General features: G+C 39.5%; 1 protein-coding gene across 1 annotated transcript in view; it reads left to right on the forward strand.

Moving 5' to 3' along the window:
• The window catches only part of PTH1R (parathyroid hormone 1 receptor), a 760,867-nt gene that overhangs the window by 719,697 nt on the left and 13,936 nt on the right, over positions 1-27,234 (forward strand). The window contains exon 10 of the mRNA XM_053713727.1: positions 23,032-23,126. Within this exon, the coding sequence (XP_053569702.1) occupies positions 23,032-23,126 (95 nt within the window). The remainder of the gene's footprint in view (positions 1-23,031; positions 23,127-27,234) is intronic.

Raw genomic sequence — 27,234 nt, forward strand, 5'->3', positions numbered from 1 at the left:
AAAAAATTCTTTAATAATTGAGTAGCTTTCTAGTATTTTGGGCCTAGATTTGGTGGATGTCCAGCCCAGGGTCCCAGAGTTCTGTTTTCCCCAAAATTGTCCTACATATTTGCACCCAATGTTTCCCCTTAGAGTTGTGACACCACTCAATTTGATGTTGAATGTTAATGGATTTCCTATAAGCTAGTAAGTTAGGAATTCCCAGCCCCCCTTTCTCTTTCGATAGATAAAGAGTTTTTTTTGCAATTCTTGGTCTAATTCCTTTCCAAATAAACTCTTCTAATATCCCTTGTAGTTTATTTAAATAGTGTGTAGGTAGGGGGATCGGGAGAGTTTGGAGGTAATATAGGATTCTAGGTAATACATTCATTTTAACGATGCCAATTCTCCCCAGCCAGGAGACTGGCTTGTTTCTCTCATGAGGAGAGATCCCCCGTGATGCCTGATAATAATTGCGGGTAGTTGGCCTCAAATAATAGTGTCTGGGGAAGGAGTAAGATTAATTCCAAGATATCTTAGGGTGCGAGATTGGATGCGTAACGGGCAGAGAGAGGAAAGCTGGCAAACCTCCGTCTGGGGAAGATTAATATTTAATATTTCTGACTTTGTTTTGTTTAAGTGAAAGTTTGAGAACCTACCATATATCTCAAATTCTTTTAATACTTCTGGGAGAGAGGTCAGTGGGTCTGTCAAGGAGAGTAAAACATCGTCAGCATACATTGACAATTTATGTTCCTGGTCTCCTATCTTAATGCCCTTGATTCTCTTGTTATCTCTTATCCTTTGAGCCAGAACCTCCATGACTAGGGCAAAACAACAGCGGGGGATAGCGGGCACCCTTGCCTGGTGCCATTGGAAATGTTGAAGGGTTCAGACAGAATGCCGTTAATCCTAACCTGAGCGGATGGGGTCGTGTATAAAGAAAAGATTTTTTGGATAAAGGTCTGCCAAACCCCATCTTCGACAGGGACTGCCTTCAAGAAATTCCAGCTAATCCTGTCGAAGGCCTTCTCAGCGTCAGTAGAGACCATAATCATCCGGGACTTTGTTAATTTGTGCGTAATTACTTAGTAGAGTGGCTTTTATAGTGTTGTCCCTGGCCTCTCGGCCAGGTACAAATCCCACCTGGTCTGGCGAGATTAAGTCGGGTAAAAATTTATTTAACCTGTTGGAGAGGATTTTGGCAAATATTTTGATATCCACATTAAGAAGCGAAAATAGGTTCGAAAGTTTTCAGGCTTGTTTGTTGGTTTGCCCGGTTTGGGGATAGTTGTAATATGGGCTGCTAACATCGAAGGAGGGAAACCCTGGGAGGTGTCCAATGTATTAAATAGGCAGGCTAATTGAGGGGACAAGATCTGTTTATAGAGCTTGTAGTATTTGGCGCTAAAGCCGTCTGGTCGGCCCCGAGCGGGCTTTACCCGAAGGTAGATTTTCTATAATTCGCAAACACTTCTTCAAGAGAAAATAGGAGCATTTAGGGTCTCTACGTCTGCCGGGGGACAGGAAACGGGAGGTCAATTGAGTCTAGATAGGCGTTCAGGTCTGGGGATGGTGGATTCTGTTCACCGATTGGGATAGGAAGTAGAGAGGTTTTGCAAATTATATAGGTCCTGATATACGCTCTTATAGTCTCCGCAATGGCTGGACTGTCTGCATGTGTTAGACCGTTTTTGTCTAGTAGTGTATGGTACATGTGCCTTCAGTTGTTTTCCTCCTAGAGCTCTGGCCAGGCAATCTACCTGGTTTGTCCCCAAATTCATAAAACTTTTGTGGTCCTGCAGCACCTTTTTCTGATGTTTCTAACATGTAGATGTCCGGTATCTCTCTCCTAGCTTTGTTAAGTTCAGTGAGTGTTGGGGTGTCCCGACGGCTGTCTTTTATGTTTTTATTTCTAAGTCACGTATAGTAGTTAAAAGTGAAGAGAATCTTGTTCTAGTTTGTTTTGTCAGAATGCCTTCTGTTTAATAAGTTCGCCACGGAGTACACATTTAATGCGCCTCCCAGAGAAAGTGTGCTTTGGGGTCCCCGGGCTACATCGTTAATGGTGAAATAGTCAGTAAGTGTGGTTTCAATTTTACCTCTAAGCAGTTGGTTTATTAAGTAGGAAATCGTCAAACCGCCATATGAAACGGGCGGTCGGGTATAGTTGGCCAGTTCAGACTGCAGAGGACCGGAGCATGGGTCCGACCAAGTCATGGGAAGAATTTGCGTCTCTCCACTTGAGGCTAGGGTAGTCTGGTCAGTGAAATATAATCGATTCTCGTGTTTAAGTCATGGGGGGTGGGAGGAAAAAAGGTATAGTCTCGTCGAATGGGATACTGCGTTCTCCAGGTGTCGTGAAGCTGCCAACTCCTCCAAGTCTAGTGTTACATTGTTTGATAATCTTTTTTGGAACAGATGCTATTCCCCTGGAAGTATCAAGTAGTGGGTCTAGGGGCAGATTGAAGTCCCCTGCGAGGAGCAATGCCACCTTTTTGAGTTTCAAGTATTTTGTTGGTGAGGGTTGTCATGAATTTGTGTTGGCGTACATTTGGAAAAATAAGCATTTAACCAACGTTACAGGTGCTGTTGTAGCAGTGAGTGTGCCTATTATTATTAGGTATACGGCCGTCAGGGTCTTTGATCTCTTGCATCAGGGTGAAGGGGGTAGAATGCTTTATGATAATTGCCTACTCCATTTTTTTTTTTTGAGGGGCCGGATGCAAAGAACATGGCTGGATATCTTAGGGGTTAAACCATTTTGGCTCTTTCCCTTTTTTAAAATGGGTTTCTTGAAGGTATGCAATGTCACAATTTAACCTAGATATGTCCCTTACTAAATGTGATCTCTTTTCAGGTGTGTTAAGGCCCTTAACATTTAGTGTCAGGATTGTCAGGCTCTGTCTGCTCTGGAGTTCCGGCATGTTGAGAAAGGGTAAATATACTCAAAGAACACTTGGGCGTCAGAAAAGGGAGGGAGAAGGGAAGGGGGAGGAAGATGGGGAGGGGAGAGAAGGAACACAAAAAAAAAAAAAAAAAAAAAAAAGGAGAGAGAGGACAGGTAGAAGAAGAGGAGAGGAAGAAGAGGTAGGTAAATTAGAATAATATGGGTAAGTGAAGTAGTAGTGAATATTCCAGCAGTGTGCTGGGGGTAGTTAGGGCGCTAGAAAATATCTATACCACCCTCTATGGGTAAGGAGGTAAAAGCGAAAGAGAGATAAAGTGAGCACGGGGTCAGTATCCCCACACCCGACCAGTTGAACAAGATAATACTAAGACTCCAACAATTCAGGGAACCATCCACCTCAATCTTATAACGTAAATTAGGTTCCCATTATATATATTTAAAAGTAAACATAAACAGTTGTCCAGTGTATTATTGTTAAGGTGGCTCAGTCAGATTGTGTTGGACCAGGGTAAGGATCTCACCCTCCCCTAAGGCGTTAGGAAGGCAGGATCCCCCTGTCAGGAAGCCTGTTTTGTGAGTTGCATGTAAATGTACTAGACAGTAAGAGGCCCCGTTGGGACCAACCATATTCATTAATCAAATCTTAAAAAAAAAAAAAAAAAAACCAATTAGCTTAGAACCCTGCGAAACAGCAAAAAAGGTTACACAAAGTATTGCATATAAACTATAGGAACAGTCTACTAAGGTCTAAGTGTTTGGCCCATGGGGGCCCATCTCGCTCAGCAATATTTTAACATGGTAGATTATCTATCTTAGTAGATTTTTAAACTATAGTAAGGAGCTAATCCTCCTCCAGTGTAATATCAAAGCTTTCAGTTAGTAGGCAATATATACAAATAACGAGTTTCATTCAAATGTACAACATAACAGCAGTATTATTTAAATATAATAGGTATTGCTAAACAGGGATAACACCGTTAAACATTTAACCTTTCGGTACAATCAGGGAGGGAGTAGTGGGTGGTGCACTAAATTAGTGGCAAAGTCAGTTTAGTAAAGTCCAGGCATCATTCTTACATGGGTCAAATTATGACAATGACAGTAAATACAATAAAGAAATATTATACTTATCAAAGTCCCAGAAGTGTGTTACCCGACTGTATTGTAGAGTTAAAGTTTCTATTCAAGCGTCCGAGACCTGCACAGGGTCTTCTGTATCTTGAGAGAGAAAATCCTGCGAAGTGCCCCCCACTTGGTCTGGTGGCGGTATCTCGATTTCAAGTATTCTACAAAACTCGGGGAGATCCGCCAGGGATCTGTAGACCGCTTGTGAACCATTTTTGGAGGCTAGTAGGCTTACTGGGAAGCCCCATCTGTACGGTATCTTGCGAGCCTGCAGTTCGGATGTTATGAATTTAAGTTCCCTTCTTTTTTGCAGGGTGGTTAAACTCAGGTCAGAAAAAAATTGTAGAGATATCCCTGCATGTGTTACGGTCTGCAGAGTCCTTGTCTTTTGCATAATGGTTTCTTTATCTTTGTAACTAAGAAACTTGATTATTACGTCTCTGGGTGGGGCCTTAGACGAAGGCCTGGGCCTGAGGGCCCTATGAGCCCTTTCAATAGGTATATCAGCCGAGTTCGGGGTGCCTTTTAGTGTTCGGAACAAGTCCTGCAAGTATCCCCCAAGTGCAGTGTTAGAGACAGATTCAGGGACTCCACGGATTCTAATATTGTTCCGCCGCCCCCTATTGTCCAAATCTTCCACTCTGGAGAGCAGAAAGCTGTATCTGCTCATCATGTTCTCTATATGGCGGGAGTTGGTTTTCACTGTGGCAGCAAGAACTGTTTGGTTTGTTCTCAAGTATGTGGACTTGTTGTGTAACCTGGTTTATGGTCTCTTTTTAGGTCCCCCAAAGAGAGACCTCATTTCCGCAGTACTTTGTTAATATCTTCTTTTGAAGACATTGTGTTGAGGTCATTTCTAGTTAGGTATTCTTGGGGTTGTTGGGACGGAGAGCCAGACATTTCTAAGTCCTCCTGGGGAGGGGGTCTTCCTCTGAGGTGTCTGTGTTAGAAGAGGCATCTTGAGAAAGTTGGTGAGGCTAGAGGATTTAGGGCCCCTCTCTAACTTGTTATGCTTCCTATTGGACATCTTGCTGTGGGTTGTTGTGGAGCAATGCCAATTTGTTATATGTACTATTAAGTAAAGATTGTGTCCTGTTAAAGGTTTGGCTGTGAAAGAGGGCTGCGTCACAGGTTTCCTGCCCCAGACAGTATGTCTGTTATATGGCTTAATATACTAGATAGACCCAGGGTATATAGTAAGAAGGACCGATGCAGGGCCCCTGCTGATAGCTAGTATTCTTTTATGAGGCAGGGGTGTTCTCTAGGGGGTGTTCTCTAACCAGTGTCTCCCTTGAATAGTATATGGGTACTACAATGTACCCGCTCCGTGAGCGCCAGGCGGGAGCAGTTGCTTACCCGGTGTATGAGCTATTGCAGAAACCCTGCGATCACAGCCCCCCCTGTTCCCGGCAGATGTCAGGTCCCCGGTTCTGTGTTCTGTGTCCGGAGCGCTGCAGTTAGCCCTTCCCCTCTCTGCTAATTTAGGCTCCAGCCGCCCGCCTCGCGGTGCTAGTTGCAGGCCGCAGTTCCAGCGTGTGTCCTGGGTAACATGCACTTCAAACAAGTGCGTCTATCCCAATGGTGATTTTCTACCGCCGCCGCGGCTTTCCGTTGAGCCTGGGTAAGTCCTCAGTATGTGGCTGTTCGCACCGAGGCGGCTTAGTGTTAGAGAGTTCCCGGGGACAGGCCTCACTGGTTCTGAGGGTGGGTGGCCAGGTTTTGCCAGGCCGCATCAGGACCCAAACTGGTTTAAAGTATGGCTGCAGCGTACCGGGTAAGTGGCCCCCGAAGTTGGGGAGGTTGGAGTCCAGAATAGGGGTTTTAAGTCACATTATTTAAAGCACTGATCTGGTGTGGGCATGAGAGCCAAGTTCTAGGCAGCCATCATCCAGCGTGGCCAGGCTCCGCCCCTATTGTATGTTTTTTTTTACAGGAAAAAGAGCAGAATTCTTTGGGGCATGCCCCCGCAAAAGGCCCTTTTAAGGGCTGTAAGGTAAAAGAGCTTTTCTAATTTGTATTTAGAATAGGGTAGCGGCATTTTGTTATTTTGGGGGGCTTTGTTATTTTATTAGGGGCTTAGAGTAGGTTGTAATTAGCTTAAAATTGTTGTAATATTTTTATAATGTTTGTAAATTATTTTTTTTATTTTTTTGTAACTTAGTTCCTTTTTTTATTTTTGTACTTCAGTTAGTTTATTTAATTGTATTTATTTGTAGGTATTTATTTAATTAACTTTATTGATAGTGTAGTGTTAGGTTTAATTGTAGATAATTGTATGTATTTTATTTAATTAATTTATTGATACGTGTTAGTGTTTGGTTTAATTGTAACTTAGGTTAGGATTTATTTTACAGGTAATCTTGTAATTATTTTAACTAGGTAAACTATTAAATAGTTATTAACTATTTAATAGCTATTGTACCCTGGTTAAAATAAATACAAAGATGCTGTAAAGTAAATATTAATCCTAAACATAGCTACAATATAATTATAATTATATTGTAGCTATATTAGGGTTTATTTTACAGGTAAGGTATTTAGCTTTAAATAGAATAATTTATTTAATAAGAAATAATTCTATTTAGTTAGATAAAAATTATATGTAACTTAGGGGATTGTTAGTGTTAGGGTTAGACTTAGCTTTAGGGGTTAATACATTTATTAGAGTAGCGGCGAGGTCCGCGTCGGCAGATTAGGGGCTAATACTTGAAGTTAGGTGTCCGTGTGATGTTAGGCGAGGGCAGATTAGGGGGTTAATACTATTTATTATAGGGTTTTTGAGGCGGGAGTGAGGCGAATTAGGGGTTAACTTTATTATAGTAGCGGTGAGGTCCGGTCGGCAGATTAGGGGTTAATTATTTGTAGGTAGGTGGCAGCGACGTTGGGGGCGGCAGATTAGGGGTTAATAAATATAATATAGGGGTTGGCGGTGTTATGGGCAGCAGATTAGGGGTACATAGGGATAACGTAGGTTGCGGCTGTTAATAAGTGTAAGGTTAGGGGTGTTTAGACTCGGGGTTCATGTTAGGGTGTTAGGTGCAGACTTAGGAAGTGTTTCCCATAGGAAACAATGGGCTGCGTTAGGAGCTTAACGCTGCTTTTTTGCAGGTGTTAGGTTTCTTTTCAGCTCAACTGCCCAATGTTTTTCCTACTGGGGGATCGTGCACAAGCACTTTTTTGAAGCTGGCTGCGTCCATAAGCACCGCTGGTATTTAGAGTTGCAGTGGCGGTAAATATGCTGTACGCCTCCCTTTTTGGAGCCTAACGCAGCAATTCCTGTGAACTCTAAATACAGCGTATTTAAAAGGTGTGGGGGGAAAAAAGCATGCGTAGTTAACGCACCCCTTTGGCCGCAGAACTCTAAATCTAGCCCGCATGAGCAGCCCTTTATTTTCAAACATTGTCATCTAGGTTATGTAATATCTGCCTCTCAGTTTAAAGGGGCATTAAACACAAATTTAAATGGTTGAAATAATGATATAGTGAAAGCTTAGAGTCTCCTGAAAGTACTATGCATATGCATTTTATTAAAATTATATTAGTAGTTTATTTATTTAAGAAATAAGCATTATGGTTTTAGTCCCTCAAAAAAAAGCAAGGCGCCATCATGTGGGTGACATAGGATTTTGCAAGATAAAAAAACTGTTCTCCTCCTATTTTATCTCCTCTGTGTATGCCAGTTCGGGGACAGTTACAAACATGTTTCTAGAGTAATCATCTTTAAAATGTTTAATTTCATGATTTTTCACCTACTTCTTTTCAAGCTTTATTTTTTTTGTATATCTTAGATAGGACTGTTTGATTTTTCTCATTTAAATTAGTTTATTCCTGTAAGATTTTGAAGGCAAATTTGTGATGCCGGTATCCCTTGATAGTGGGACATTCAATGCAGCACATTGAACGGGTATTGAGACTAGATGTGGTTACCTTTATTTTAATGGAACTGAACTTGCAACTTGTGGCTGTGACAACATTCAGGAACAAATCTTTATGAATTGTGCAAACTTTAAGTTGCAATGTTGCTGCAAAGTTCTTTCCCCACTATAGTATTATTTTCATGTATGGGTTTTTATTACATCGAGGACAATGGCCACTATTTATCGACATGCTGGAAAGATGAGGTGCGTTGCCAGGAATCTGTCCTGCCCAGCATTGCTGCCAAAACTGGGCACCATCTGAATTGGCACCATCTGCTGTCCTTAGAGTTATCATTGCACAAGCAAATGCTCAAGTAGCCACACCCCTGCTTTTGCTCAGCCAATCATACAAGAGCAGTGATTGTCCAGTTATCCTAGCCGGACCTGACTGAGATGGTTTAACTCCGTCAACCCTGAGCATGCATCTCTAGGGATCAGAAGCTACCATCTGCAACACATCAGTAAATTTTTCATTAAGATTTTTAAAGTTCAACGCAAGCTCATAATGTGCTATCAGGATAATGGCATAGTAGTGTCTGCAATTGTATTAGAAGTGTTTTTACATGTTTTTAGCAAAAGTTATCCCTTCTTTGATGAAGACTTTTACCCATGTACTCACTCATGCACTGCCGATCCTTGGAGCAGGCACTGTGCATGATAGCTATAGGTGTATACTCAGAAGCTCACAAGCACAGTAATGCAGTTTTAAAGGGACAAACAAGTGAAAATTAAACTTTCATGCTCTAGATAGAGCAAGGAATGTTATAAACTATCCCTTTTACTTTTGTTATCATTTTGCTTCTTTCTCTTGGTATCCTTTGCTCCAGAGTAAAACCTAGCTAGGATTATAGGGGCTCGTGGTCTTTAGCACTATAAATTAGCAACAATGTACAAAACTTATACAAACATTGTTTTAAACACTGCTGCTATAGACTGCTAAATAAGTTTTTTTTTAAATGCCTATGCAGTATATAGAACAAGAATGTTTAATTTTTACTGTGCTGTCCTTTTAGCTTTCATCATAAAGCATCTTTGTAAATACAATGGAAAATGTTGAAAATCACCATTCCATTATAAGAGTCAGTCAGAAATAAGGTTCACTAAGTTTTAACAAAATGCTTATTTGGCCCTGGGTGTTGAATTGTGTTTTTCAGCAGGGATAACATTCAAATTTACATTTACATATTTTATCATCACTATTTGAACTATTTGTATAGCAGACCTTATGTCAAGGAGAACATTGGGTTTTCCCATTACAAATTTAAAAACACTAGACTCATGATTATTCCCAGTTGTTTTCTACATATGCTTCTGCAGGATATATACAGGGAGTGCAGAATTATTAGGCAAGTTGTATTTTTTGAGGATTAATTTTATTATTGAACAACAACCATGTTCTCAATGAACCCAAAAAACTCATTAATATCAAAGCTGAATATTTTTGGGAAGTAGTTTTTAGTTTGTTTTTAGTTTTAGCTATTTTAGGGGGATATCTGTGTGTGCAGGTGACTATTACTGTGCATAATTATTAGGGCAACTTAACAAAGAACAAATATATACCCATTTCAATTATTTATTTTTACCATGAAACCCAATATAACATCTCAAACATTCACAAATATACATTTCTGACATTCAAAAACAAACAAAAACAAATCAGTGACCAATATAGGCCACCTTTCCTTTGCAAGGACACTCAAAAGCCTGCCATCCAATGTATTCCTGTCAGTGTTTTGATCTGTTCACCATCAACAGTGCGTGCAGCAGCAACCCACGCCTCCCAGACACTGTTCAGCAGAGGTGTACTGTTTTCCCTCCTTGTAAATCTCACATTTGATGATCGGCCCACAGGTTCTCAATGGGGTTCAGATCAGGTGAACAAGGAGGCGCCATGTCATTTAGATTTTCTTCTTTTATACCCTTTCTTGCCAGCCACGCTGTGGAGTACTTGACGCGTGGTGATGGAGCATTGTCCTGCATGAAAATCATGTTTTTCTCTGAAGGATGCAGACTTCTTCCTGTACCACTGCTTGAGAAGGTGTCTTCCAGAAACTGTCAGTAGGACTGGGGTGAGCTTGACTCCATCCTCAACCCGAAAAGGCCCCACAAGCTCATCTTTGATGATACCAGCCCAAACCAGTACTCCACCTCCACCTTGCTGGCGTCTGAGTCGGACTGGAGCTCTCTGCCCTTTACCAATCCAGCCACGGGCCCATCCATCTGGCCCATCAAGACTCACTCTCATTTCATCAGTCCATAAAACCTTAGAAAAATCAGTCTTGAGATATTTCTTGGCCCAGTCTTGACGTTTCAGCTTGTGTGTCTTGTTCAGTGGTGGTCGTCTTTCAGCCTTTCTTACCTTGGCCATGTCTCTGAGTATTGCACACCTTGTGCTTTTGGGCACTCCAGTGATGTTGCAGCTCTGAAATATGACCAAACTGGTGGCAAGTGGCATCTTGGCAGCTGCACGCTTGACTTTTCTCAGTTCATGGGCAGTTATTTTGTGCCTTGGTTTTTCCACACGCTTCTTGCGACCCTGTTGACTATTTTGAATGAAACGCTTGATTGTTCGATGATCACGCTTCAGAAGCTTTGCAATTTTAAGAGTGCTGCATCCCTCTGCAAGATATCTCACTATTTTTGACTTTTCTGAGCCTGTCAAGTCCTTCTTTTGACCCATTTTGCCAAAGGAAAGGAAGTTGCCTAATAATTATGCACACCTGATATAGGGTGTTGATGTCATTAGACCACACCCCTTCTCATTACAGAGATGCACATCACCTAATATGCTTAATTGGTAGTAGGCTTTCGAGCCTATACAGCTTGGAGTAAGACAACATGCATAAAGAGGATGATGTGGTCAAAATACTCATTTGCCTAATAATTCTGCACTCCCTGTATATATATATATATATATATATATATATATATATATATATATATATATATATATATACACACACAATAGTTCAGTATTATACTTATTCTTTATTCAATTCTGCTGGCACCAGCATAGAATCCACAATACCTTTCAAAATACAAGAAGAAGCCCACAGAAAGCCTCCATATTGTGTAGTAAGTTTAATAAACAAACAAATAGAGTAAAATCTAATCCACCGTCCCCCTTTCAGATGTCTACTCACTCTGTGCAACCTCAATCAGTATGTAGGTAAGTGAAAGTGCATATATATACAAATTCCAAAACAACAATAGAATAGTCCTGCAGGCTGGAGTTCCCTTTTCGTCCTGCTCCAGTTCTGAATGTCATAGCATTTCCAGAAGCATATCCAAAAAGGGGTAATCACTTGTCAGCATTAAAAGTCCTCTAGAAAACGTTACTGCGTCCCTTGTAATTTAACCCCAAGTAAAATTGTTTACTATATCTTTAAAAGAAATGTCTCAAATAACGAAACAAATAATATACAGAGTACTTGAAAATCATTCATTATTATCTATAAAGCAAAATCATTTTTAAATGGTTGTTAAAATAAAAGCAAATGACCATGTGTATAAAATAACAGTTTAAACACAGTAAAAATCAACTTGCAAAACAATGTTAATCTGACAGATAACAAAAAAAAAAAAAGTCTTAAATAAAAATCAGCACAGGAACATGAAAACATCTAATATATTTAAAAGGTGCTCTTTTAGATGCAATGCTGAAACAATTAAGATGTCATTTTGACATATTTGTTCTAACATTTATCCTGTTATTGTTTGTAAAATCCAACTTAATAAAATGACTAACACTGAAACACAAACATTCCATTTACTTCTTCAAATGTTTCTCTAAAGAAGGTCACATCAAGGTACAAAGCACATTGATTTCTCAGCTCTAGAGAAAGACTCAGTATTTTTTATTCAGTGCATCATGGGCCACTTGGAACCATTACAGAAAGACGACTCAGTTCCTGTGGGACACGCAGCATTTAGGCAGCAATCTGTCTCCTGAGATTTATTGTGCATCTATGATTCCTTTAGCATTGACAAAAAAAGATAAATTGTTACTTTGCTGCCTTCTGTTGCTATAATTGTAGAGAGTTCTAGGTCACATCTTGACTGTTTCGATTAGTCAACAGATGAGTTTAAATTATAGTGTTATTGAAATATTTACCAACTTGTTTTATTTTTATCCCATTCTATCTTGAATTCACCTGAATTTCTAATTTAGCAATATTATTTTATTTTAAAGGGTTGTTGTACTCAAACATTTAGTGCCTTAACGTGTTGGATTTATTTTATGTACGGCTAGATTACGAGTTGTGCGTTAAGGTAAAAAAGCAGCGTTAACAGGTCCTAACGTTGCTTTTTTACTAACGCTGCTATTACGAGTCTTGCAGGTTTAGGGGCCCTGCACACTTTTTTGGCCTTACCGCAAACCGACTTACGTAAACTTCGTAAAGGCTTTTTTCTATGGGACTTCCATAGCGCCGGTATTACGAGTCTGTCCTGGGAGGCCAAAAAGTGAGTGGTACACCCTCTACCTTCAAGTACCTAACGCATTTTAAAGTCAGTAGTTATGAGTTTTACACTACAACGCCGTAGCATAAAACTCATAACTAAAGTGCTAACAAGTACACTAACACCCATGAACTACCTATTAACCCCTAAACCGAGGCCCTCCCAAATTGCAAACACTAAAATAAAATTATTAACCCCTAATCTGCCGCTCCAGACATCGCCGCCACTATAATAAACATATTAACCCCTAAACCGCTGCACTTCCGCCTCGCAAAGACTAGTTAAATATTATTAACCCCTAATATGCCACCCCTAACATAGCCACCACCTATATTATACTTATTAACCCCTAATCTGCCGCCCCCAACGTCGCCGCCACTATAGTAAATTTATTAACCCCTAAACCTAAGTCTAACCCTAACCCATAAAATTACTATAATTAACTACATTATTCCTATTTAAAACTAAATACCTATAAAATAAACCCTAAGCTAGCTACAATATAACTAATACTTACATTGTAGCTATCTTAGGGTTTATTTTTATTTTACAGGCAAGTTTGTATTTATTTTAACTAGGTAGAATAGTTATTAAATAGTTATTAACTATTTAATAACTACCTAGCTAAAATAAATACAAATTTACCTGTAAAATAAAACCTAACCTGAGTTACAATAACACCTAACACTACACTACAATTAAATAAATTAAATTAAATTAGCTAAATCACAAAAGAGCCCCACTAAATTACAGAAAATGAAAAACAAATTACAGATCTTTAAACTAATTACACCTAATCTAATAACCCCAAAATAAAAATAAACCCTAGCCTAAACTAAACTACCAATAGCCCTTAAAATGGCCTTTTGCGGGGCATTGCCCCAAAGAAATCAGCTCTTTTTCCTGTAAAAAAATATACAAACACCCCCCCCAACAATAAAACCCACCACCCACACAACCAACCCCCCAAATAAAATACTAACTAAAAAAACCTAAGCTCCCCATTGTCCTGAAAAGGGCATTTGGATGGGCATTGCCCTTAAAAGGGCATTTAGCACTATTGTGGCCCAAAGTCCCTAATCTAAAAAATAAACCCACCCAATACACCCTTAAAAAAATCCTAACACTAACCCCCGAAGATTCACTTACCGGGAGAAGTCTTCATCCAAGCGGCAAGATGTCCTCAACGAAGCTGACAGAAGTGGTCCTCCAGATGGGCAGAAGTGGTCCTCCAGACGGGCAGAAGTCTTCACCCAGACTGCACCTTCTATCTTCATCCTTCTGGCGCGGAGCGGGTCCATCTTCAAGACATCCAACGCAGAGCATCCTCTTCAAACGACGGCTTCTTCATAATGAATATCACTTTAAGTGACGTCATCCAAGATGGCGTCCCTTAGATTCCGATTGGCTGATAGAATTCTATCAGCCAATCGGAATTAAGGTAGAAAAAATCCTATTGGCTGATGCAATCAGCCAATAGGATTGAACTTCAATGCTATTGGCTGATCCAATCAGCCAATAGGATTGAGCTTACATTCTTTTGGCTGATTGGAACAGCCAATAGAATGCCAGCTCAATCCTATTGCCTGTTCCAATCCTATTGGCATTTTGATAGTGTTCCTATGTATTTTGGTTAGTGTACATGATACAAAGTGGGAGCTTTACATCTGTATAGTGGCTCTTGCTCTATATTAGAGTGTTTGCTCTATATTATACCTGTAGACTGTAAGCTCTTCGAAGCAGGACTCCATCCGTCTGTATTCGTTTGTTTTTTTTTTTAGTCTGTTATGTATTTGTATCTTATTACACATCTTTTTCATTGTATACCCCTATCTATGTACCCAGAGCTATGAAAGTTTGCAGCGCTATACAAATAAATCATAATATCTATGAAGCTTTTTTATTGGCTTTCAAACTGCTTATAAAAACTGCAAAAATGTAAACCTTCTGCTTTGTATTGTTTGTGCCATTCAACCAAACGAAAACCGGGTGAGTAAAACAATCTGGAAATTTATTGCTTCAATTTAAAATAGGCAACACGCTATTAAAAACATATAAGCACAGACAAGGGAGACTAGTCTGACATGTTTCGGCCTTGACTGGCCTTAATCATAGACACTTTAGTCATGGTAAATGGGGCGGCTATTATACCACCCACCTTAATTTCATTGGCTGTCTGTGCTAAGGGTTAAATTTGTTACACCTGCTATCTTGTATATTGGATCTGTGTAAATTATTTGCTTGGTTAGTGAGATCGTATGTTAGTAATGTTAGGAACCTCTATCTGAACTTTGTATATACATTTACTATTTGTAACCCCCTATATGCTAAATGTGTAATCTTTATAGACATGCAATATCTTATCTAAATCTCTATGGGCATTACTTGAATGGTATACTTACACATATACCATCCAGTCATGCCATCTAGCATGATAATGCTAAGTCTCCACTTATTTGACTGATACACTAAAAGCTGGGGTAAATAGAAAAGAACAAAGAAATATATAGATAGTTATGTACTCTAAATAAATGTGGTACAAAAATTATTGTCCCAACTAAGTCTAAGCTTAATAATATCTCTCAATAAACCAACATTGTGGGCCATACTTTTAAGGTTTCTTGTTTTTTAGTTTTTTTAGTTTCTTAATTAATTAGATGTTAAGGCAATCTAAGTATATGGAGTTATAAAATAGTATATGGGGTGATATCTAGTACCAAAAGTTAATCAGATCTCCTTCTATATTCAAGCCATTTGGACTGCGTGTATACATTTTAAAGATCCAAAAGGCTTCCTTTTTATATAACTCCATAGTCCTGCTTCCTCCCCTTGGTTTATTCTTAATTAAATCTATTATCATCCAGGTGAATGTCTTGACACTTCTATCATGCTCATGTATGAAATGCTTAGAAGCACCTGTCGCTGTCCTCCCTCTCTCAATATCATTGAGGTGTTCACGTATACGCTCTCTGGTCTCACGTGTGGTACACCCTACATATTGCTTTTCACAGGAGGTACAAGTTATGGCATAAACTGCAAATTCTGATCGACAATTTGTACAGTAATTGCAATCAAAGACTCTTTGTGTGTAGTTAGACTGAAATACTTTGCTACTTGTAGTGTAGCTACAAGCAATACAGCTGTGCAGGCCACACTTATAGTGTCCTTTACAGCTGAGCCAACTATTCTGCCGTGGTGGCTTCCTAAGGGCACTGGGTGAGACAAGATTTCCAATAGTCACATTCCTCTTAGAGACAAATAGACAACCCTTATCAATAACATCCTTGAGATCATTATCCGCCTTCAAGATTGGAAGGTTCCTCCTAATGATCTCGCATACTTCCCTGTACTGATTGGAATAAGTGGTAACAAAAGTTATTCCACTTTTCCCTCTTGATTTGGTATGTGTTTTAGTTGTAAGTAAATTTGCTCTGGGAATACTCTCAACCTCTAAAAATGCTTTTCTTATGGGTCCCTCAGGATAGCCCCTTGCCTTAAGCCTTTTCCACAGAGCCCTACTCTCTGCCCGGAAATCTTCTTCTCTGGAGCAATTACGCTTAATCCTAATGAACTGCCCTTTAGCCACGCCATAATTCATATGGCGTGGATGGCAGCTCTTGGCGTGGAGCAAGGCGTTTGCAGAGATTGGCTTAATATATAATGCTGAATTAACCAATTGTTGGTCCCCATCTCCCTCTAGCTCAACATCTAAATAGGGCACTTTGTTTTTGCTGAAATTATATGTAAATTCCAGACCTGCCCTATTATGGTTTAGATACTCAACAAATTGCTGGCCCTCCTCCTCAGAGCCTGACCAAACCATCAACAGGTCATCGATGTAGCGCTTATATGCTACCACTGAACGTCTATATGGATTGGTATCTGCATAGACGTGGGACAGCTCCCACCAACCCATGTAAATGTTGGCAAATGCTGGGGCAAATTTTGCCCCCATAGCTGTCCCACGTCTCTGCAGATAGAATACTCCATTGAACTCAAAATAGTTATGTGTCAGTAAGAAGAGGAGAACCTGCAATATGTAAGCCTTAAGGTTAGAGTCATAGTCGCTGAATTCTTCTAGCATAAATCTGACTGCCTCCAGACCTTCCCTGTGAGGTATAGCCGAATACAGGCCCACCACATCCACGGTGAGCCATCCAAAGCTTTCCTTCCAGGTTAGTCCATCCACTAGATTTAGTAAGTGTTTAGTGTCCTGCAGGAAGGAGGGAAGCTTCCAGACAATGGGCTGGAGTAGTGTCTCGACCCAGTTTGACAAATTTTCAAACAAAGAGCCTATACCGGACACTATCGGACGTCCCTTGACATCCTCAATAGACTTGTGCACTTTCGGCAAATGGTGGAAGATCGGGGTAACCGGTTCCTCCACCATTAAATACTCACAAGTGACAGAGTCAATAACTCCCAGTTCCAACCCATCATCTAGAAGGTCCCTCATTTTCTCCCGAAAAGCAAACACTGGATTACCTGGTAAAACAGAATAGACTTCCTGATCCTCCAACTGTCTCAATGCCTCTTTTATGTAGGCTGATCTGTCCATTACTACTATTGATCCACCTTTGTCCGAGTTTTTAATCACTATGTTATCTCTTGCTTTCAACTGTCTGAGACCTTCTTTTTGTTTAACTGTAAGATTGTCCCTAGAGTTCCTACTCTTTTCTTTTAGCCTTACCAAGTCCTCCTCTACCCTTCTATGAAATTGTTCAAGGATTTTACCACGACTGTGTGTGGGGTAGAATATGGATTTTGGCCTAAAGCCAGTGTGTGAGCTCTTAATACTAACAGGTTGATTACTATCTCTTTCTAGTTGGTATAGTGATAGAAAGTCAACAGCATCATTAACCTGAAAATAATCATTTGTCACTGTTCTCTCCACTAGATCATGTGCTTGTGTGTCATCATCTTGCTGAGTGTTCTCTATGGCATAAAACTTTTTAAGTGTCAGGTTACGGATAAGTTTATTAACATCAAGTAATGTTTCAAAAACATCAAAATCAATTGAGGGAACAAAGTTTAACCCAAGTTTCAAAACATCCAATTCTTTTTCGGTCAGTACCGTGGATGACAAATTAATTATTTTTAGATTTTGTATTTGTTCTGTTTGCCTCTCCTGGGAGTATATCTTTCTCTCTGTTCTAGGGTCTGTAGTGCCCCTTGAGCTATTTGTGTTCTGGTTAACATACCTCTTCCCCTCCCCCCTCCTCCCCCTCCCTGTCCTGCTCCTACCTCGTGAAAAACCTGCTGCTGGTCTACAGGTCCACTTTGTTCTAATTGTTTCTCACCTTCTATTGCTCTCACATATCTATTCCTATTTGTTTTATTTTTAGGTTTAAGTATACCCACATTGGATTTAACAGGCAGGGAAAGGGGCACAATGTCAAGGTTTGGGGCTGACAATCCCCCTACATCAGAGTCATTATATAGTTCCCCCTCATCAGAAGAGGGTCCACTGGTCATGAAGTCCACAAAATCCTGTACCTCTACCTCATCATTGGACTCAGGGTCTGTGTCAGAAAAAGTCACCTGTTTTTTATTTGTGGTTGGTTGTTGACTCTTAATGTCCTTGGGTAATAAATCGCCCCCTTTCTTATGTTTCCGTTGTCGTCTATTCCTTTTTCCTGATTGTAAATTATTGGGATAAACCCTATTAAAGGTGTAATCCTCTAAATCTCTAGTGTATTTGCGGAACTTGAGTTTGTCAATGTCCCTCTTCATACTATCTACAGTCTGTTTAAGCAAATTGTCAAGTTTTTCATATTGACTATGATCCACAAACTGGTTAAGATCTTTTTGTACATGCTGTATTTGTTGTCTAGCCTCAATTAGCCTCTGTTCCTTATGTCTTATGATCAGGTGCATTAATCTGATTGAGCATTCTGTTAAGATATCATTCCATTCCCTTAGAAAAGCATCATCAATCGTGAGGAATGTTGGCCTTTTCTTAAGCCTAAGACCCCGTGGTATAATGTTAAGGTCAATATATTTCTCAAGGGACTTCTTGTCCCACCATATTTGATATTCCTTTATGAGTGCTTTTTCCATCAAAAGAAAAACTTCAGAAATGTCTTTAATTTCATTATCAGGGTTAAATATGTCCTTAAGAGTAGGTCTACTTTTCTCTAGATCCTCCAAAGGTAACAAAGAGTAAAAATTACTGTTAGCCATGTTGCCTATATAAGTCCTTTATACTCAATATTTCAAATAATTGAATAGAGGAATATGAAGAATTAAACTTGGCTTTATTCAAGTTGCCAAGTATACATTACTATTAATCCCACTAATATAATCCAAAAGATATTAATTGCTTAGCAGCACCACGCTCCGTTAATTTGTCAACAGTTCTCAATCAGCATACCAAGAGAATTGATTACAACCAAAGATGAACAATGCTTGAGATGCGACAATATTTTTCTTACCGCTATCGGTGACACCCTTTAAAACTCTATCCAGTACTATCCTCTTCTTCAGACTAGTACTAAGTAAGGCACACATCAAGCGACAACATCTTCAACAGTAATAGAGCAATAATGCGGCTCACCTTCTAGGATCTATTCCGAAATTTCATTGGCTGTCTGTGCTAAGGGTTAAATTTGTTACACCTGCTATCTTGTATATTGGATCTGTGTAAATTATTTGCTTGGTTAGTGAGATCGTATGTTAGTAATGTTAGGAACCTCTATCTGAACTTTGTATATACATTTACTATTTGTAACCCCCTATATGCTAAATGTGTAATCTTTATAGACATGCAATATCTTATCTAAATCTCTATGGGCATTACTTGAATGGTATACTTACACATATACCATCCAGTCATGCCATCTAGCATGATAATGCTAAGTCTCCACTTATTTGACTGATACACTAAAAGCTGGGGTAAATAGAAAAGAACAAAGAAATATATAGATAGTTATGTACTCTAAATAAATGTGGTACAAAAATTATTGTCCCAACTAAGTCTAAGCTTAATAATATCTCTCAATAAACCAACATTGTGGGCCATACTTTTAAGGTTTCTTGTTTTTTAGTTTTTTTAGTTTCTTAATTAATTAGATGTTAAGGCAATCTAAGTATATGGAGTTATAAAATAGTATATGGGGTGATATCTAGTACCAAAAGTTAATCAGATCTCCTTCTATATTCAAGCCATTTGGACTGCGTGTATACATTTTAAAGATCCAAAAGGCTTCCTTTTTATATAACTCCATAGTCCTGCTTCCTCCCCTTGGTTTATTCTTAATTAAATCTATTATCATCCAGGTGAATGTCTTGACACTTCTATCATGCTCATGTATGAAATGCTTAGAAGCACCTGTCGCTGTCCTCCCTCTCTCAATATCATTGAGGTGTTCACGTATACGCTCTCTGGTCTCACGTGTGGTACACCCTACATATTGCTTTTCACAGGAGGTACAAGTTATGGCATAAACTGCAAATTCTGATCGACAATTTGTACAGTAATTGCAATCAAAGACTCTTTGTGTGTAGTTAGACTGAAATACTTTGCTACTTGTAGTGTAGCTACAAGCAATACAGCTGTGCAGGCCACACTTATAGTGTCCTTTACAGCTGAGCCAACTATTCTGCCGTGGTGGCTTCCTAAGGGCACTGGGTGAGACAAGATTTCCAATAGTCACATTCCTCTTAGAGACAAATAGACAACCCTTATCAATAACATCCTTGAGATCATTATCCGCCTTCAAGATTGGAAGGTTCCTCCTAATGATCTCGCATACTTCCCTGTACTGATTGGAATAAGTGGTAACAAAAGTTATTCCACTTTTCCCTCTTGATTTGGTATGTGTTTTAGTTGTAAGTAAATTTGCTCTGGGAATACTCTCAACCTCTAAAAATGCTTTTCTTATGGGTCCCTCAGGATAGCCCCTTGCCTTAAGCCTTTTCCACAGAGCCCTACTCTCTGCCCGGAAATCTTCTTCTCTGGAGCAATTACGCTTAATCCTAATGAACTGCCCTTTAGCCACGCCATAATTCATATGGCGTGGATGGCAGCTCTTGGCGTGGAGCAAGGCGTTTGCAGAGATTGGCTTAATATATAATGCTGAATTAACCAATTGTTGGTCCCCATCTCCCTCTAGCTCAACATCTAAATAGGGCACTTTGTTTTTGCTGAAATTATATGTAAATTCCAGACCTGCCCTATTATGGTTTAGATACTCAACAAATTGCTGGCCCTCCTCCTCAGAGCCTGACCAAACCATCAACAGGTCATCGATGTAGCGCTTATATGCTACCACTGAACGTCTATATGGATTGTTATCTGCATAGACGTGGGACAGCTCCCACCAACCCATGTAAATGTTGGCAAATGCTGGGGCAAATTTTTCCCCCATAGCTGTCCCACGTCTCTGCAGATAGAATACTCCATTGAACTCAAAATAGTTATGTGTCAGTAAGAAGAGGAGAACCTGCAATATGTAAGCCTTAAGGTTAGAGTCATAGTCGCTGAATTCTTCTAGCATAAATCTGACTGCCTCCAGACCTTCCCTGTGAGGTATAGCCGAATACAGGCCCACCACATCCACGGTGAGCCATCCAAAGCTTTCCTTCCAGGTTAGTCCATCCACTAGATTTAGTAAGTGTTTAGTGTCCTGCAGGAAGGAGGGAAGCTTCCAGACAATGGGCTGGAGTAGTGTCTCGACCCAGTTTGACAAATTTTCAAACAAAGAGCCTATACCGGACACTATCGGACGTCCCTTGACATCCTCAATAGACTTGTGCACTTTCGGCAAATGGTGGAAGATCGGGGTAACCGGTTCCTCCACCATTAAATACTCACAAGTGACAGAGTCAATAACTCCCAGTTCCAACCCATCATCTAGAAGGTCCCTCATTTTCTCCCGAAAAGCAAACACTGGATTACCTGGTAAAACAGAACGACGGCTTCTTCATAATGAATATCACTTTAAGTGACGTCATCCAAGATGGCGTCCCTTAGATTCCGATTGGCTGATAGAATTCTATCAGCCAATCGGAATTAAGGTAGAAAAAATCCTATTGGCTGATGCAATCAGCCAATAGGATTGAACTTCAATGCTATTGGCTGATCCAATCAGCCAATAGGATTGAGCTTACATTCTTTTGGCTGATTGGAACAGCCAATAGAATGCCAGCTCAATCCTATTGCCTGTTCCAATCCTATTGGCATTTTGATAGTTTTCCTATGTATTTTGGTTAGTGTACATGATACAAAGTGGGAGCTTTACATCTGTATAGTGGCTCTTGCTCTATATTAGAGTGTTTGCTCTATATTATACCTGTAGACTGTAAGCTCTTCGAAGCAGGACTCCATCCGTCTGTATTCGTTTTTTTTTTTTTTTAGTCTGTTATGTATTTGTATCTTATTACACATCTTTTTCATTGTATACCCCTATCTATGTACCCAGAGCTATGAAAGTTTGCAGCGCTATACAAATAAATCATAATATCTATGAAGCTTTTTTATTGGCTTTCAAACTGCTTATAAAAACTGCAAAAATGTAAACCTTCTGCTTTGTATTGTTTGTGCCAACCTGAAGAGCATGATCCAGTGGTGATAAAGCCTTCCGCATTATTAATATGTTTCACCTCTGTGGCAAATGTGGAACTTCAATAGACAATACTTTTAAAGGGACAGTGTACTAATATTTAAAATAATGCTCCCAGTGTGGGCTGTGACAGAGAGGTACTAAAATGTTAATTTTCCAGTGTTCTCTATAAGGCCCTGGTGACAAGAAAGCCAGCAAAATAGCAGAAACAGCTATTTCATATATGAAAATATATTCCCCATACATTTGAAACTCTGCAGCTGGTGTTACAAGTAATTGGAAACACATTAATAAGAAACCATTTTTATAGTCACTATCAATTGAAATTATTAAAATAACAAAACATATCTATATAGAACTGCAGGCAAAGAAGGGAAAACTATATCATGTTGAGTAGTAACCATTCTGTTGAGGTTGTGTCCAGCATTTTATTGTTTATCCCTTTAAACTCAAGCTGTATCCATAGTATACTTCCAATAAAGCTCATTGGCTATTACCTACTTCCCGTTAATTCTCATTTGCTAATAGGCACTTCCTACTTATTCGTACTGAGCAACAGGAAGTACCCAATCAGCTTTAGTAGGATGCTCCATAATTATATATTTGTCCAAATTTAAATTTAAACTCTTTTTTATTTTATTACTATTTCAGGTAAAAATCATGTCTACATGTTTAATTGCTGCTTTTTCATATGGATCACAGAAAAATAAACAATAAAAATGAAGTGCCCCTTTAATGTGAAATATTTGCATTGATAAATATTTTTTTAGTAGTCCATTTAACATAATAATTCTACAGAGCAAATCTCCAAATGTTAATATTTTATTATTTTGTATATAACGTTCTAATATCAAATTTGAATTTTGATTTTAATTAGCTCTAAATGAAGTCTATGAGAAGCAACATTTGAATGTTAATAGTGTAATGTTACTTTTGATAACCAGAAAAGTACCTTTATACATTTCTTTAAACGTTTTTGTTCCTGTGAAGGTCAATAACATTTATTACAAATAGCGTATAATGTTTGCTAATGTTTTTAATCCCATTTTCACCCTTGACATTTACTCTTTTTCAGGTAAATTTTATACTTTTTCTGAATATTATTAGAGTTCTAGCCACCAAGCTACGGGAGACTAATGCAGGAAGGTGTGATAGCCGGCAACAGTACAGGTGAGTTTATTGGTTGCTATTTTGTTCTACAAGTGTCTGTCAAATGTTAAACAGGGGTCACATGAGATAGTGGTCAATGTAGTATGATAGTATTTTGACCCTTCCCTTTTCCTTTAACAAAAATAAGAAATCATAGGCAATATTGTAATACAGACAATTCGGTCTATAATTTAGATTGTTGTATACATACTTTTAAACTTTTCAGTAGAAATATTTCTTATGACAATACTATATAAATCTCATTCTTGTTTGTAACAACACCTTTTTTCTCTTGTTAAGTGTATCCAGTCCACGGATCATCCATTACTTATGGGATATATTCTCCTTCCCAACAGGAAGCTGCAAGAGTCCACCCACAGCAAAGCTGCTATATAGCTCCTCCCCTAACTGCCATTACCAGTCATTCTCTTGCAAGTCTCAACATAGATAGGAGGTCGTTAGAGTCTGTGGTTTTTTATACTTAGTTTATTTCTTCAATCAAAAGTTTGTTATTTTTAAATGGCACCGGAGTGTGCTGTTTATCTCAGGCAGTATTTGGAAGAAGAATCTGCCTGCGTTTTTTCTATGATCTTAGCAGACGTAACTAAGATCCATTTGCTGTTCTCACACATTCTGAGGAGTAAGGTACTTCAGAGGGGGAATGGCGTGCAGGTTTTCCTGCAAATAAGGTATGTGCAGTAAAATATTTTTTTAAGGAATGGAATTGACTAAGAAAATACTGCTGATACCGAAGTAATGTAAGTACAGCCTTTAAATGCAGTGAAAGCGACTGGTACCAGGCTGATTGATAGAGATATATGCTAAGGTATGTGCAGTAATATATTTTTCTAAGGAATGGAATTGACTAAGAAAATACTGCTGATACCGAAGTAATGTAAGTAAAGCCTTAAATGCAGTGATAGCGACTGGATCAGGCTTATTAATAGACATACATACTCTTATAAGAATGTGTTTTAAAACGTTTGCTGGCATGTTTAATCGTTTTTTAACATATGTTTGGTGATAAAACTTATTGGGGCCTAATTTTTCCACATGGCTGGCTTAAATTTTGCATAGAAACAGTTATAGGGAAGGTAATCCACAGCTCAGCTGTGGCAGTTTTGTTGTGTCTGTTTAAAAAAATGTCGTTTTTTTTTTTTTTTTTATTATCTGTTTTTTGCATTAAGGGGTTAATCATCCATTTGCAAGTGGGTGCAATGCTCTGTTAACTTATTACATGTACTGTAAAAATTTCGTTTGATTTACTGCCTTTTTTCACTGTTTTTCAAATTTTGACAAAATTTGTTTCTCTTAAAGGCACAGTAACTTTTGTTATATTTGCTTGTTAACTTGATTTAAAGTGTTTTCCAAGCTTACTAGTCTCTTTATTAGTTCTAACATGTCTAACATAGAGGAGGCTCTGTGTTTATTATGTTTAAAGCCATGGTGGAACCCCATTTTAGAATGTGTACCAGATGTACTGATTTCATGTTAAACAATAAAGATCATTTTTTGTATTTAAAAACATTATCACCAGAGGATTCTGTCGAGGGGGAAGTTATGCCGACTAACTCTCCCCACGTGTCAGACCCTTTGACTCCCGCTTTAGGGACTCACGCTCAAATGGCGCCAAGTACAACAAAGGCACCCATAGCGTTTATTTTACCAGAGGATTCTGTCGAGGGGGAAGTTATGCCGACTAACTCTCCCCACGTGTCAGACCCTTTGACTCCCGCTCCAGGGACTCACGCTCAAATGGCGCCAAGTATATCAATGGCGCCCATAGCGTTTATTTTACAAGACATGGCAAAGGTTGTGTATAATACACTGGCAGCAGTATTAGTCAGACTACCTGAAATTAAAGGAAAGCAAAACAGCTCTGGGGGTAGATACAGAGCATACAGACGCTTTAAGAACCATGTCTGATACTACCTCACAATATGCTTAGTCTGTGGGTGATATTTGTGACTCAGGGAAGATGATTTAACCTGATTCTGATATTTCTACATTTAAAATTTATGCTTGAGAACCTCCACTTGTTGCTCAGGGAGGCTTTAGCTGCTCTGAATGAATGTGTACAATCGCAGTGCCAGAGAAATTGTGTAGACTGGATAAATAATATGCAGTGCCGGTGTGTACTTATGTTTTTCCAATACCTAAAGAGGTTTACTAAAATTTTTCATAAGGAATGGGATAGACCAGGTGTGCCGTTCTCTTCCCCTCCTATTTTTTAGAAGAATGTTTTCTAATAGTTGCCACCACACGGGACTTATGGCAGACAGTTCCTAAGGTGGAGAGAAGAGTTTCTACTCTAGCTAAGCGTACCACTACCTCTGGCGAGGACTGTTGTGCTTTTTTAGATCCAATGGATAAAAAATGTTTATTCAACAAGGTTTTATCCTGCAGCCCCTTGCACGCATTGCTCCTGTCACTGCTGCTGCGGCGTTCTGGTTTGAGTCTCTTGATGAGGCTTTACAGGATCTATTGGATGAATATATTTGACAAGCTTAGAGCACTTAAGCTAGCCAATTCCTTTGTTTTCTGATGCCTTTGTTCCTTTGACTAGACTAACGGCTAAGAATTCTGTTTTTTACTATACTGGCGCGCAGAGCGCTATGGCTTATATCATGGTCAGCTGTCGTGACTTTAATAAATAAGCTACTTAACTTCCCTTCAAGGGGCAGACCCTATTCAGGCCTAGTTTGAAGGAGATTATTACTTATATCACTGGAGGAAAAGATCATGCCCTTCCTCAGGACAGGTCCAAATCAAGGGACAAAAAAGGCCTAATTTTCGTGCCTTTCGAAAATTCAAGGCAGTTGTGGCATCAACTTCCTCTAAGGCAAAATAAGAGGGAACTTTTGCTCAGTCCAAGGCGGTCTGGAGACAACCGGACCTGGAACAAAGATAAGCAGGTCAAGGAGCCTGCTGCTGCCTCTAAAACAGCATGAGGAACGGACCCCTATCTGGTAACGGATCCTATAGGGGGCAGACTTCATTCTTCGCCCAGGCGTGGGCAAGAGATGCCCAGGATCCCTGGGCATTGGAAATTATACCCCAGAGATATCTTCTGGATTTCAAAGCTTTCCCCCCCAAAAAAGGGGAGTTTTTGCCTTTCACATTTATCTGCAAACCAGATAAAGAAAGAGACATTCTTGCATTGTGTACGTGACCCATTCAGTTCCAATAGAGGAACAGGGACACAGTTTTCCTCAAATCGGTTTGTGGTTCCCAAGGAAAGGAAACCTTCAGACCTATTTTGGATCTAAAAGATCTTAAACAAATTCTTTAGAATTCTATCATTTAAGATGGAAACTATTCGTACCATCTTAACTATGATCCAGGAGAGTCAATAGAGGACTACAATGGATTTGAAGGATGCTTATCCTCACATTACGATGCATAAAGATCACCATCGGTTTTTCAGGTTTGCCTTTCTAGACAGGCATTACCAGTTTGTAGCTCTTTCCTTTGGGTTAACTACAGCCCCTAGAATCTTTATGGAGGTTCTGGGGTCACTTTGGCGGTCCTTAGGCCTCGGGGCATAGAAGTGGCCCCTTATTTAGACGACATCCTGATACAGGCGTCAAACATCCAAGTTGCCAAGTCTCATACGGACGTAGTACTGGCATTTCTGAGATCGCATGGGTGGAAAGTGAACAAGGAAAGAGTTCTCTATCCCCAATATCAAGGGTTTCCCTCCTAGGGATTCTGATAGATTTTGTAGAAATTAAAATTTACCTGACGGAGTCCAGGTTGTCAAAGTTTCTAAATTTCTGCCGTGTTCTTCATTCCATCCGCGCCCTTTGGTGGCTCAGTACATGAATGTAATCGGCTTAATGGTAGCGGCAAGGGACATAGTACCGTTTGCACGCCTACATTTCAGACCACTGCAACTATGCATGCTCAGCCAGAGGAACGGGGATTACACAGATTTGTTCTCCTGTTAAATCCGGACCAAGAAACCAGAGATTCTCTTCTCTGGTGACTATCTCTGGTCCATCTGTCCAAGGGTATGACCTTCCGCAGGTCAGATGGGACAATTGTTACAACAGATGCCAGCCTTTTAGGTTGGGATACAGTCTGGAACTCCCTGAAGGCTCAGGGATAGTGGACTCAGGAGGAGACC

This window comes from Bombina bombina, chromosome 5 (assembly GCF_027579735.1).
Source record: "Bombina bombina isolate aBomBom1 chromosome 5, aBomBom1.pri, whole genome shotgun sequence".
NCBI classification, from domain to species: domain Eukaryota; kingdom Metazoa; phylum Chordata; class Amphibia; order Anura; family Bombinatoridae; genus Bombina; species Bombina bombina.